The sequence below is a fragment of the Cebidichthys violaceus genome, unplaced genomic scaffold (genome assembly GCF_023349555.1).
Source record: "Cebidichthys violaceus isolate CVI_PGR_0920_01 unplaced genomic scaffold, fCebVio1.0.p SCAF_16, whole genome shotgun sequence".
NCBI classification, from domain to species: domain Eukaryota; kingdom Metazoa; phylum Chordata; class Actinopteri; order Perciformes; family Stichaeidae; genus Cebidichthys; species Cebidichthys violaceus.
Window position 1 is genome coordinate 5745001 of NW_027176329.1, and position 14757 is coordinate 5759757.

Here is a 14757-nt window from a genome sequence, read left to right on the forward strand (position 1 = left end):
CAGTATTAATAATGGAATTCATTATATCACTAACAGGTGATGATTTTCTGCAAAACAAATACTTTATTTTTTTACTCTTAATTAATTAAATTCTAAAATCTCACACACTTCACCCCTTTTAATTGAGGTGGAAAGACTGTACGGCTTTTTTCAGTATCGACTTTAGTCATGTTGATTTTAAAGCCATGAGATACATTTTGACTATACAATATAAAAGACTTAATTGAACAGTGTTAGATGTTTGACTTGGGCTCTTTCTACTACTATTAGTTTGGTTTCTGGTATGTGACTTTAAATTGGGGGGGGGGGGGGGGGGGACACCAAAATTATTCTGTTGGGTTTTCTTGTCGTTTTATGTTGCTTAGTGTTTGTTTTAATGCCTCTTTTTATAAATCTTCCACACAGACTGGATTCATCTGTTTGGGGGGGTTTGCTGTTGCGCCCCTATTGCCTCAAACTTTAGTTTAGAAAAGCAAGTAATTAATTACCAAAAAGCACCGAACACACATTGAAACAGGTTTGCTTTTGCTGTTGCTCGCAAGCAAACTTTTTGACTAAAACCAATCCAACAGGAGGTGTCTTAAGAATTCTCATCTCCACACAACAACAAAAAAGAAGTGAAAGCTGTACAAAATGGGATGGCTGTACTGTAGGAAAGTATGAGATTTATTCGAAGGAGAAACGAGAGGAATACGAGCCCCACAGCAGCGCAAAATACGTCTCCACTTCTAATAAGTCTAAGGACTTCCTGTATTTTCTGATGCCCGCCCCTCCAACCCCCTTCGTCTGTCCACCCACCCGAGCTCTTTAGCCAAATCCAATCCAGAGCCGAGGGGGGGGATGTGGCAGCTCAGTATTCAACCAGCTGGAAGAGAAAAGGAGAGATAGAGAGAGGGGAAGAAAAGTTCTGGGTGAATTACAGAGGAAATGAAACATGACTAATAACATTGTTTTGGTCTTTTAAAATTCTGGAACTGTCAAGAGCAATGGACGAAAAAATGAGACCCGTCCACCTTGGGTGCCAGCGCTCCCATTTAGAAAGTCACGTTCATTTAATCGTGAACAAAACAAATGGCAAGCTGTCTAAATCTACACATTCACAGCTTTCAATGAGCAATAAATACAAAGAAACTAAGGCATCAGTGAGCACAGGATAGAATATTAAAAAGGGAAATTTAGCATGAAATTGTCTCGTTGAGCTGAACAAGAGACTGAAATCTGCCTACTGGGCCTCCCCAAACATCTGCTATTGTTTTTCATCACAACAACCCCCGAGAGAATACAAACACATCAGTATTCAAGGGAAAGTGCAGGTGACACTGTGTGCATGCGAGATGTTTCCACTGAACACCAACAGCAGGTGACTACAGAGCAGGAAAACTAGTAGGTCAAGGAGGAAGAGGAAAAATACCCAAAAAGCCCAAAGTCATAGGAGAGTTCAGAGGCAGACTTCAAAATGTCAGTTATCAAGAGAGGGGGAAAGAAATCACCACTTCTGTTGATAATTTAATTTTTTTTTCTTCCCACAACTCCGATTGTGATAGAATAGATAGTTATGGGACATAAGAGACACCTTTGGGAGCAGCAGGAACAAAAGCTTAGATTCAAAACGTCTCAAAAAGGTGAAACTGACCTTCAGCTCGTCTCTTTGAACCGGTTTGCTTCAAGCTAACTGAACACAGCTGAACATTTCCCAGTTATAGCAAACTTCTCATTAGGTACAGGGGACCATTAAAATACATGCTCTACATTCCAAAACAAATTTCTTGCAATCCCATTTTTTCCTAACAAGCTATTTAAATAAATGATGATCGAGATTAATGACCGCCACTCCCTCGTCTGAGAAATGTAGCTTCTCATGAACATTTTGTTCTCATGAAATTCCAGAGGAGACAGACGGGAAATCACATGCAGGACTAGGAGGAAAATGACAGCAGCATGTTGCAACCACAACTTTGTCAATCTCGTAAAACCAGAGATGGCGTCGAGCCACAGTGAACCGACGTCACACACTGGAAGGTAGGGGTCTCTCCAGTGGACACAGTGACTGATGCGTCATTTGAAGCCCTCGATTCTGGACTGAGCTGGAGGTCCGAGATTAAAACATTGAGAGATTTTATTATTTAAAAGGTTTTGAAAGTCTGACACTGTGGGCCAGCTCAGACAAATTAACTGCCTATATTTTTATATTTGTTCAAATTTTGGAAATTTAGCACGATCAGCCGAATTAGCAGGTCCTAGTTACGATGTGCCCCTGGGTGTACGGACAACCATCAGTGGATTACTTTCATACTGAAGAACACTTTAAAATGACATGATTCTTAAGCATGTTCTGGAGTGAAAAAGAGCATCTTTTTTTTTCAATAATTTATTTTAATTTATTACACTATATTTATCCCGTTGTGGGGGAAATTCTTCTCTGCATTTGACCCATCCCTGTACCAGGGAGCAGTGGGCTGCCCATGACAGGCGCCCGGGGAGCAGCTAGGAGGACAGTGTCTTGCTCAAGGACACTTCGACTCAGCTAACGTCCCTGCCGACCCTCCGGTTCCCAGACAACCCTTTTAGCCTAGTGAGCTAGTCGCCCCCCTTAAAAGTGGTTTGAGTGGTTTTATGGGCATTTCTTTGCACTGGGCATGACGGATAATGATACTCAAAAAGTGTGAGACACACTGAATCTCAAAAATGTGGATCACGACCGAGTGTTCAGGTTTTACTGAGTTCTAACTAAATGCAAAACTTGACAAATTGTGTTGTTTCTGAATTTTACCTGCAGGCCTCACAGTTTGAAACCTTTGATCCTGTACAGATCATGACATAATTATTATTTTGTATTTCTTAATTAAATGCTAGGCAAGCTACAAATGTTGGATTTTAGGTTTCATTAATTGGCGTTTCCTCAGCCCTGTCTTAGCTTTTCTTTGAGCTAACTTCTCAGGAAATAACACCATGCATTGTGTTCTTCTCAAAGAGTTAAAAGGGTCAGTGCAGCTTTATGACACTCGATGAAAACCCAACAGCTTCCTCTCTCAGTGCCACAAATTAGAGCTGAAAAACACTGGCAGGCTGGACAATTCATGTCTCATGCTTCTAATGTATTTCTACCTTTAAAGGAATTAAAAGAGTAGGAAATGTAGCTGATAGGAAGAGGATGAGAGACTCAGGAAGAGAAAAGGGCAAAGTCATCGATTAAACAAGAGCAAACCTGTCCAGTGAAGGCAAACAATATGCAACGAGCGTCAACATGTATTACACCTTCCGGTGAACAGCATCTCTAGAAACGTGGATGGCTTTCTGCTCTGCTCAATGTCACAACAGTGAACCTCATTTCTACGTTGAAGGCGTGGTGCTTAGCTTGTTTTGTGTCTACATGGTTTCCTTTCAGACTTGATTTGGCAATGAAAAGCAAAAAAAAACAACTTTCAATCCTTTCCGTTTCTACAACAGGGACGACACTGGTGGAACATTGTGCATTTCTTGAATTACCGATGCCACACTGAGCCTCCGTCTTCCGCGTTTACGCCTCGCAAAGTTACATTTTGTTGCCACTGTGACACATGATCGACTCTTGTGTAATCTCCACCCATGAAGGGGAAAAAGAAGGAAGAACCTGTCGGAAGGGAAACGCGAAGGATGGAAAAAAAGGGGGTTTTAAGTGAAGAACACTTGGTCTTTACAGGCGACGGCTCGGGCGGGGATTTCCGTGGCGTCGGAGAAAGCGGCCACGATGGAGGCAAAGACGACGTCCGGGCTCTGGGCGGCGTTGATGGCCACGTGCAGGCCCTTGGCACTGTAGTAGTTGACCAGCGGGACCGTCTGCCGGTGGTAGGCTTCCAGGCGGGATTGCAGCGTCATCTCGTTGTCGTCGCTGCGGCGAATGAGCGGCTCGCCGGTCAGCTGAGGGGAGGACAGGAGAAGACAGAGAGACAGAAAACAGACTGGGATGGTGAAACCTGTCCTATCAGGTATCGGCCAGACGTGACCGATCCATATTAAATCAGTCGCATCCATTAAGCCTCAACATGTTTACCCAACATGAAAATGATCCCGATGAGTTTTAAATCTGGGAAGAAGAGGGCTCCGTTACCTGATCTGTACGCCAAACCTGTTGACTCTATTAAATCCACATTTCCTGGAAACTACAAAGGCCACATCTGAGCACAGACTATATAGCTCTCATTAAAGTTCATGTGTTTACACCTGGAGATTGTTCAGCTTAACCGCTAATCTTTGATTGTTTTCATCATTCTAGCTAAAGCCTAGAGCTGCTGGCAGTCTGCTGCTGAATTGTTCCTCACACTTTCCTCCTAGAATGTTTTGTTTTCTTCCCATTACTGTGAAATGCTGCTTAAACTACCACAAAGTGAACACAGTGTGCTCCATCAATTACCTGCCTGACATCTTCTCTAACTCAGAGTCTCTTCACATACAGTACATACATTTACTTCTTTTTGGTTTGTCCTGATTAAATAAAATAGCTTACAGAAACACCTCAAAGTATGAAATGAGGAGTACACATTTTATACATTCAGATTGCGTCAAAGCACTTCAGTCTGAGTTTGGCTGATTGTCACCAGTTTCCAGTTTGGCCGTGGTTTTAGGTAGGTGGTACTTGAGCCTAAAGTGGTTTCTAAGTGGGTTGATAGTGAAACTACTTACGTCATCCTTCATGGGCTCTTTGGGGGGGTTGAACTCCTCGTGATAAGAGCGGCCACTCGGCTGATGAATTAGTCTGAAGAAACGGGGAAGAGGAGGAGGACGGGACAAGGACGAAGAAGAAATGAAGAGACAGAGCAGAGGAAGACAGACGAAGGTTAGACGGCCACAGTGACTCACCAACTACGTAACTGTCCTTTTCACATCCCACATAATGCCCTTTCTTCTTTTTGGGCATGTAAAGGCAGCAGGTGGCCACCTCCTCGTCCTCACAAAGGACCCCCGCGGACAGAAAGATGTCTCTTTGCAAATTGCCTTCTATTCACTCTAAACCCTGTGCCGCCATAACAAACAACAGCGCTGACACGTGTTCACGATGAAGGTCTGAACACGTCTGCCCGCTCAATGTGCTGGGTCAGCGTCAAATCAGAGCAAGGCCCGTTATGTTGAACGGGTTCAAAGCGGTTGTGTAAATAATGACTTGCTGCACGGCAAGGGTAGAAGAGCTGGAGAGATGGAAACGTACTAAGAGACAAGGAGACGCTGCCAGTTAAGTTGTTTTCAAATGTTTGCTTTCACTATAGGCCTCAACCTGTGGAGCTTACATAAATGCATCAGTGCCAGGTCAGACCACAAAGAGTACAGAAGAGTTGCATCACCAAAAGGTTAGAGGCCGGCTTACTGTATCACTCTCTCTCACACATAATGCACACTTAAACAAACACAGTGTCAAAGGAGAACCTCCTCTTTACGAGGGTCAGTCTTACTCTCGCCCTTCACTCTGTCAGTAAGACACAGAGAAAAAGGGATTTTCCTCTCTCCTGAGAGGTTGAGGGTGCAGGGTGCGTCGCAGTACGAACTCCCTCTGTTATTGTCTCTTTACACCCGGAGCCTCCCGATAGCGTAAAGCCCTCCGTCCTGTTTCATTTCCATCCAAAGTCAAAGTTTATTAAATGATGTGTCTATTCTCGATGCTATTAAAGCAATCGTGGACTGCAAGTTTGTTGAAGTAAGCATCCAACGGCAGACTGAATAACTTCACACAGGTAACTGTCATCTGTCCCACCCAATAGTCTCTACTTTCACCGCCAGTGTATGCGCTCGGTTCGATGGCGCCACCGCAGTAATGGCGGTGGCGCTGGAGAGCACTGCAGATAAACAGTGAGGTCATCTTTCTTGACAATGACAATAAATCTTCACCATCACATCCTGTGTGTGTTCCTGTAAATGTGAGGGTCATTAATGAGCTGTAGCTCCATTCTAATACACGCGTGTCCCTTTGAAGACTCGTGATAAAGTAGCGTATAAAAATACAGCGAGGCACTTAGCGGAGTTCAGGACATTTCATCAGGGACGGACACGTGGACGTCTTTAAGGATTCAACCTGCGACCCCCTCAGACCACCTTCTTAAACCGCTCCACTTCCCTCCAGCATCATCTCACCGTCCCAGACTCTTCTGTTCGCCTGAATCAATCTACCTGCTGCTTCTCATTCAAAAGGAGCAGCAGCATCCCGTTAACTCATGAACTACTGTTGTGCCTGAGAAACTAAAAACAGATCGGCTCCTCTCCTGGATGATTCGTTCCGTCTCGGACCGGATCCTACCTGCCACAGATCCTGCGGACCAACAGAGAGTCATCGACGGCGAACTCGATCACCGAGTCCAGGTTCTCGTGTCTCTTGTCCAACAAGTCGTCCAGCTGCAACGGACAAACGCAGGAGTCAAACATACGACATGACTGATATCTATTGTTCATTACCAGGCTTTTAATAATAAAAACATTAAATTAGTCTAAAATGTTAATTATGAAAATGTATAAAAAACGTATTGCTGTTACCGGGTGAAAAATGTTATTCTCAAATAGCACATGGCTGTATTTATTTTTACTTCACACAATTTGTCTCATTCATCCACTCACACATGGAATAGTTAGTTTTGTTAATTAAAGGAAAGACAAAACGATGCCTTAATTTGCATCATGTTATTAGAGACATGCCTTTATTCATACATATATTGGATCATATGTCAGTAAAAAAAACCTTGTTCTCTCATCTATTCACATTTTTTGTGTTATTTTGCAGAAAACTTCCCCCATGATGAAAATCATGGATCAAGCTTTGTTTTAGCATTTTTTTCCAGGTGAAAAAAATATGAGATTGAGATCGTCATTTTAGGAAATAATGTTTTTTTTATTTTATAGATTTTTGATCATAAAAACCTCATTAAAAGACAATGTTTGGACTCTGTCCCAAAAGCTTTCGCTATAATGCAACGGCAATGCTTTTTTTATGATTGACACCTTGTATTTGAGAAATAAAAATAGTTTTTAGTTTTATCATCATGTATTTATTTTATTCATCAGTTGATTAAGGGATGTAGACTTTCTGATCATTTAAAAGACGTCAAAATCCTTCAACTTAAGTAAAAATACAGCTTTGTTATTCAAATTAACAGCAACAATATGTAAAGTGGTGTAACAGTTTGTCTTGCTAGTATTGTAGCCTCTCTTTGAATTGTGCTGTTTGTATGAACTGTGCAGTAGGATTTTTATTGCACTTAACTTTAATTTAATTAAAGTAATAGTTGGAAATTTTGGCAAATAGGATTATTTCCATGTAGAGAGCTGGATGAGAAGATCGATACCACTCATGTGGATTAATGTGGAGCCGGGACAAAGACTAGAAGGACAGCTAGCCTGGCTCGGTCCAAAATACACCTGACAGGACCTCTAGAAGGCAAGATTATCAACATGTTTTAACTTGTCTGTTAAATGTGCACATAAGACCAAATGTAAAAACAAGTTGTGGTTGTACAGAAAGTTACATGCTGGAACTATTTCTCTCTGGGAGCAGTGATTTCCTGTTTGTTCTTTATTTCCTAAATTGTGAAGCTATCCTTTAAATTTCTATTCTCATCTACAAGTTATTCATGGACTGCTGCACTCCATTTTGATTAAATGATTCTACTTGGTACAGTTTTGTTTCACATTACGGCAGAAAGCGACGGCATCAAATGAAATCCTAACCATCTCTGCTTGTTTGACGGTGCGAGGGAATCCGTCCAACAGGAAGCCCTTCCTGCAGGGAGGCGTGTCCAGGTTCTTCTCTATGAGCTCCACGACCATCTCATCACTGACCTGCAAGTGACCCAAAGACACTTTTACTCAGTGAACATCATGCTGAACTGAAGATGACTTGCAACTAGAGATTGAGACCATAAACTCATGTTTACAATGTTTACTGAGGTAAAACAGAAGGGTCATTTTCTCATAGACTTCTATACAATCTGACTTCTCTCTGCAACCAAAGGAGTCGCCCTACGTGGATTTTAGCCTCCATTAGCAAACACCGCTTCATACAGATGAGTGTTACTTTTCTCCAAACATGGCCGAGCTCCAACTTAAAGGAATGCATTTTTTCTCAGGGAAATCAGGTCTGTCTTTCACTTGTTGCACCGCATGTGTGTGTCTAAGCTATTTCAGCTGGAAATGTCACCGAGGACAAACAAAGCATGAGACGTGATGTCACATGGGACTGAACATGAAGGGCTGTAACAGCGCAGAGCCTCTGAGAAGGACGAAGAGGGCAGAGAAAGACAAACACACAGAGATGGTGTGAAGCAGAGGAGCAGGAAACGTTACCAGCTTGCCGGCATCCATGGTCTTCTTGAGCCTCTTGCCGAGCTCCGAGCCCGAGGCCACCATGGCCCTCAACATGTCTCCGGTGGCCAGGTGGCAAACACAGTACTGCTCTGCTAGCCGAGGGGCCTGCAGGGGAGGAGAGGGATTCTTTCATTAGTAAAAGTGTTAAACTATCACCACCAACCAGACGGATGAAGAAAATGTTTGGCTGTTCTATTTTGTTCTGTCAGAGAACCAACCACCTGCATTGTTGGCCGCTAGAAGCACGAAAGCAGTATTTGGGCTACGAGGCTGAAAAGTTTCCGGTAGCAGAGATTTATAGTTATGCAGGACAAGCCACCTCTCTGGTATGTTCAGTTGTCATGTATACATCTAGACTTATTAGTAGGAAGAAACAGCTTCTCTCTACTAATGAGGTGAAAGCTTGGTTTACCGGTTCATTTAAGTTAATTATAGTCACGTCAGGGCGATGAAGAGGAGGAGGAGGAGGAGGAGGAGTTACAGGACAGGTTATGCTTTAAGAGGCAGTACCTTAAAACGGTTCTCTATGAACCTGATATGAATTTTGAATTTAGCAACTTTAATATTTTGCATACGGCTTCACCTGCAACATTGCATGCATCATATCGAAGCAAGCCACATGCAATACAACCAGGGCTGACACTAAAGATTATTTTCTTTATTATTTCTGGGACAAATATATAGTCTAACAAAAGTAGTCATCGTGACCGGCCTAAAGTCTAAATAAAATCACTTGTCTCATCTGGCCAAATGCAAAGACATTTAGTTCAGTATAATAATAATAATAATAATAATAATAAGAACATTTTAGAAGCTGAACTAGAGAATGTTTAAAAAATATCTTTATACATATATTAAGTGAATAGCAGAAAGGTTGCTAATGTTTTTTGTAGACTGATGAAGTGAATCTTCATAGCACTTTAATAAGTGTGTCTGCCAGAGGGCTTTATTGAGAACTCTCCAGACTGAAGCCAGATCAGTGTTAAAGAAACAAAGAGAGTGAACACACAGAAGTAATGCCAGAGCGGTCGTCTGTGCACTTCAACGTGCACGACAAGATCTCACACTCAGACTGAAGGAGGTCATGCTGACATTCATGTCTTTTTTTTTTTTGGTGGCAACACTTTGGGATTTTGTCTCCAACAAAGTTTCAACACAAATCTGAATGATGTAATCATGAAACTGGATCTTAAATGGGGCTAAAAGGCAACTATGTGCCTTTCAAGAAGGAGCTTGTTCTACACAGTTATCTTCACCATCCTGCTCGTACGTAGATATGTGCCGCCGATCATTCTATTTTGCACAGTGCATTTACCAGCGTTAAATTACACAGTGGTACAACCTTTATCCCATTCTTAGAAGACCGGCTGATCTACCTGAAGCACTGGTTTGACCAGAACAGATCCCGCTGAACTTCCTCCTGAGCTCTCTCTGGTATTGATGTCAAACTGACACCGAAAACCTAAATCAGCGATTCTCAAAGTGGGGACCCGAGACCCCAAGGGGTCTATGATATCATTTGGTATGAATTATAAAATTGTGCTGAATCATTAAAAAGTGCATATCTACAGTTGGGAACCATTTGCGTCAATAAAATAGGCATAATGTCCATTACTCTCAATTCATTAGCTTAGGGCCAATAGAACCTGATATGACCTGATAACTATTTGCATGAGTATAAATGGGGAGCATACGCCTAATCTGTGTTATGATTATGAAGGGGTCCTTGGACAATGTTCTCCTGAATGAGAGGTCCCTGGCCCCCAAAAAAAAGAACCCCTGATCTACTGCGGCAGCTTTGGTCCCAGACATTAAGATAAATAGGGAAGAAAAAAACCTGTTTATTTTCAATATCAGTTAATCGGTTGATTATTTTTGATAAATCATATAGTTGATCAAATGTCAAAAACTGTAGATAAGCCCATCACAACTCTCCAGAACCAAAGATGCATCCTTGAATTATGTCTGACCAACAACGTACAACCCAAAGAGATTTCAGATTTAATGATAGAAATCAAAGAATCCTCACATTTGAGAAGCAGGAACCATATTCTCTTGAAAAACTAATTTGTACAATTAACAGTTTATACAAATTTTTGCTTTCTTATACTAAATCGACAGGTAATAAAACCACAATAACATTATACAGATATGATATAACTATGCCACTACAGTGTATACTTGTACTTACACATGCACTGTATATTGTGGGGACTCATGTTCACACTGCTCATACTGTACATAACTTGACATATTCATTTCATACTTCATAATGTTAATATCATATTGTTTTTCCATATATACTCTACTTGTACTTTTTACAATGACAAAGAAATTGAATTGTATCCAATTATAAAATAACCAGACATAACGTTATATAATTGCCGTATTTGGACAGTGAGAGACTACAGGTTTCATATCTCAGTAAAGACAACACCAGTGAGGTTCTTTTGCTCCTTCACCACTTGAAAACATCATGTCAGTCCTTGTTCAACTGTGATGAGCATCGTAAATGTTGTATGGACTTTAATTGAATCAACAAAAAAAGTCATTAATTGACTAGAAACAATAACGAAAGTAACCTTTGGAGGATGCCCTGCAACTAACCTTTGCTTTAGCAGTGAATAACGTAACATTAGGTGGTGCAAAAATACAATTAAAAAAAGACAGCAGCTGACAAAAGCTAACTTTTCACAACAGGGTTTTAAAGTAACTAATTTCAGACTAAACTGCGTGCATACATGCATATTTCTAAGTGTCTCTGATACTAATGAGGTTGTTATAATAGTTAACTTCATTATGAAACTGAAAAACATTTCTAAGAATAGTAAAAACCCATCTTCACTGTCCAGCTGCGTTTCTCTGAGAGGTGCAGTGACAAACGGAACCAGGTAACGCTAAAGCCGGGTAAAATCACGTTAGCATTAGCTAGCACTGACACCGCTCCGGCCATGCGCTAACGGCTAACGGCTAACAGCTAGCTCCATTAGCTCTCTCTCTCACCTGAGTCCCCTTCCCGGCTCCGGGTGGTCCGAGCAGGATGGCACGGATCCCCTCGTGCACGTCGGCTATCGCCTCCTTCAGTTGGGCGCTGGGGGCCATGTCTGGACCAGGAGACCACCAGGGCAGAAACTTTAGTGAAGTCTGTCCGCGTCGTCCTGGTGACAACTCAGCCAAGTTCAGACAGAAGAGAAAACGCCTCCGCCTACTTTCTGTTACAACGGTTAAACCCCGCCTCTACTGGGAAATACGGCGTTTTAATTGGCCACCCAACTGCTCTGTCAAAAATTGTGCGCGTTGATTGGATAACATCTGGGTGACGCTTCGTTGTGTAATATCCGAAAAGGGCTTTAATACGGAATGTTGCTTATGTTTTTAGTGTATTTTATTACATATTGGTGCTGTTGTTGTTATTTCTTCTTATTACATTAGTTTTGTATTCTTGTTATTTATCATAAATTATTTATCTCTTTTTATTTTTCCCCTGGTACTCAAGGGGGAAACAGAGAAATACAAAGAAATTGACCAAAAATGTCACAGATGTCAAATTGGCGAAGATATGTTGACTTCAATGGCTATTGACACAACTCTGACGCTTATGATGACTACAAGATACAGTTGTAAGCTCAGGAAAAAGCTTTTTTTCAGTTTGAAATTTCATTCCTGATGTTGGAAACAGTAACAAGTAGAATTTGAGTTATTTATTTATTGGCAAAATGATTTATCTTTTCTAATAACGAAACATTGCTATTATATTATATTATGCGGTCATAGTATGCATTTGTCCCCTGCAGAAACATTATAGTAGACTTTACCAACTATGTCGGATGTTACGTATTACCATATGGGACGTATTTATGAGGCTAACTTAGCATTTTCCCTTTGTTTAATGGTGAGAAATCATTCAGTAATGATGGGGAGCGAGGGCAATTTCTGGAATCTGTTTCGTTTTTCTTTCATTTTGTTTTACCCATTTTCCACTAAAACAAATCTTTCAGTTTTGTCAACCCACAGTTACAAAAAAAACCAACCTAACCTCATCACTTCCTCTATGAAAACCTCAAACTAAATTTGAAAAAAAAAGCCCAAACCCTGATCTATATATGACTTTCCTGTTACAGAACATACATCTTTCTGAACAAATAAGGAGTGAAAATGTCTTCAAATTACCCATTGGCTAAAAACAACTTTTGCATGACTAACTCCCTCCCCATCTTCAGGTCAGACAGTATGCTGTGAAACGTTTATTTAGTTCCCTTTTAAAGTCACTGGTGATCACAGCGATGAAATGTCTGAGACTGATGTAATGTTCACAAGAGAGAGGAAACACTAATGGTGAGAATCTGTCTGTCAAGAGGTAGCATTTACATCCCTCTTATTTATAAGGATGCTACCAGAGCTTTCTCAGAAATACCTCCAAGATGAGTCAGAGTTGAAGTGGAATATGAGTGTTTAATCTCACACTTTATCAGAAGTCAGCACGCATATCTGCAGCTCATTCAACGGAATGTTTTGTGTTTTGGGACCACTTCCTCACCGCCTGATTCTGAAGTCAGGATCTTGAGCACTCAGGCATCCTCAGAGCTTCCTGGTAGGTAAAATAAAAAACACATTTTACGACGATCTTTTTGTCAGAACAGAAACCTGTATTCTTCAACCATACAGAGCTTTCTGTGAGTGCTTGGTCCAAAAAAACTGTATTAAAAAGGACAAAAACAAAAACTTAATTTTTTAAATATACAGTAATGTTAGGAGCATACATTCTGTGTGGAAGGTTAAAAGATCATTTAAAGGCCAAAGCTGGGCTTTTAAAAACATATATACGGTAACTTTACCACAAATATAAATTATTAAATTTGAGATGCAAAAGGGAAAATTTAAATTTTTGAACTTGCTTAAAACTTTCAAAAATACATCCTTAAAAATGTGTGTGAACGAACTTAAGAGCAGCATCAGAAGCCGTCGGTGACATGCTGAAGTAAACTGAACACAGAGGAAACATTTGTTTTCGACTGAGTTGATCACACCTTATTGCAAATACATGGTTCATTTTTCTTGTTTTTCCAGTGAAGAGAGGATGTGGCGACAGGGTCAGGTAGTTCAGAGAAGAAGTCACGGTCGAAGGGAAACAAGGAACTGACCATGAAGAAGAGCCACACGTGTCTTTTGTTTAGTCATCTGTTGTGTGTGTCCAGCTCCATGTTTCCTGTTAGTCTCCTTCTTCCTGCTGTGGATCTTCGTAGGCTGAGTGAAGTTTGTCTGTGATGACTTGAGTAATCATGCAGTATATGCGTTAGTGCAGACTCCCTAAAAATAATGCTCCATAAATGAACTGAAGTCGAAATGACAGTATGTGTATATACTGTATATACAGTATATATCATAACTGTTGTTCCATTGTTATTTCTTTTGGTGCATTTTAATTTCTAACCTAAATGGAACATTTACAGTTTTAAGTTTTAGGTGACTTAAGCTGAGGTTTTATTCTTGAACGCTTGAAAAACAGTGAATCTGACATTCTGCTCGTTTGATACATTTTTCTCATTTGATGTTTTTTCCTTCATCAGAGCTGCTAATGTAAAACCTGCAACAAATGTCACATTTTATCTTTTTATTTTGCAATCCTATTTTTTACCTGGAGCTCTCCATATCAATAAACATTACAGAGTTAATCTTGGAATGATTGTCTTAAATTATAATAATAATATAAATAATTATAATAATAAACGGACTGCTGCTGTACAATCTATACTTTCCTTTTGCTTTGTTTTAATGAACTTACAAAAACATGTAAATTCTGTTTCGACTCAACTGACCGTGAAAGAGTTTGATTCTCTGTTCATGTTCTCAACTAAGAGACCATCCAGATGAGAGCAATATTTAATGTAGTGTAACTTCAACATCTTTCATAGCAAAGAAATGCTGTGAAGTAAAATGATGCAACACGGTGTGAAAAAAAAGTGCGCAGAACCTCAAGTAAAAATACGCAAGTGATGGAGTTCTTACATGTTTGCATCCTCTGATGATTAAAGTGTGTTTGATGTGATGTCTTCACATGATGACTCACTTCCAGAGTGTGAAGAAGGCTGCTATTATTTTTCCACCAATAAGTCAAGCTGGGAAGAGAGCAGACGTGAATGTAAATATCGAGGAGGAAGTCTGGTTCAGACAGACAGCAGAGAGGATTAGAAAAACTTAAAAAAGAATAAACATGTGATGGTTATGGGACTCACCACTGGACACGAGGTTTGACTGTTGTGAAATCAAATGCTGCCAATTTCCAATATAAAAGTTACTAGTTTCATTGAACCAGTTTTCTCTGTTCCCAACATCTCAGTTTGGAGTTTTGGACAACAACTGGAAAGAAAGGAGACAATGAGGAGTATCCTGATGGAGAGGACTGTGTGAGGATCGGGGAACTGAAGTGTTGGTTCCATC

General features: G+C 40.6%; 1 protein-coding gene across 1 annotated transcript; it reads right to left on the bottom strand.

Moving 5' to 3' along the window:
• Positions 1–648: 648 nt before the first annotated feature.
• Positions 649–11505, bottom strand: ak2 (adenylate kinase 2). Its single transcript, XM_068710885.1, has 7 exons — positions 11323–11505; positions 8299–8424; positions 7684–7794; positions 6263–6357; positions 4660–4732; positions 3678–3897; positions 649–865 (listed from the first exon to the last, which is right to left on the bottom strand). Exons 1-7 carry the CDS (start codon positions 11419–11421, stop codon positions 858–860), a joined length of 732 nt encoding a protein of 243 aa, XP_068566986.1. The 5' UTR covers positions 11422–11505; the 3' UTR covers positions 649–857.
• Between the last annotated feature and the right edge of the window lie 3252 nt (positions 11506–14757).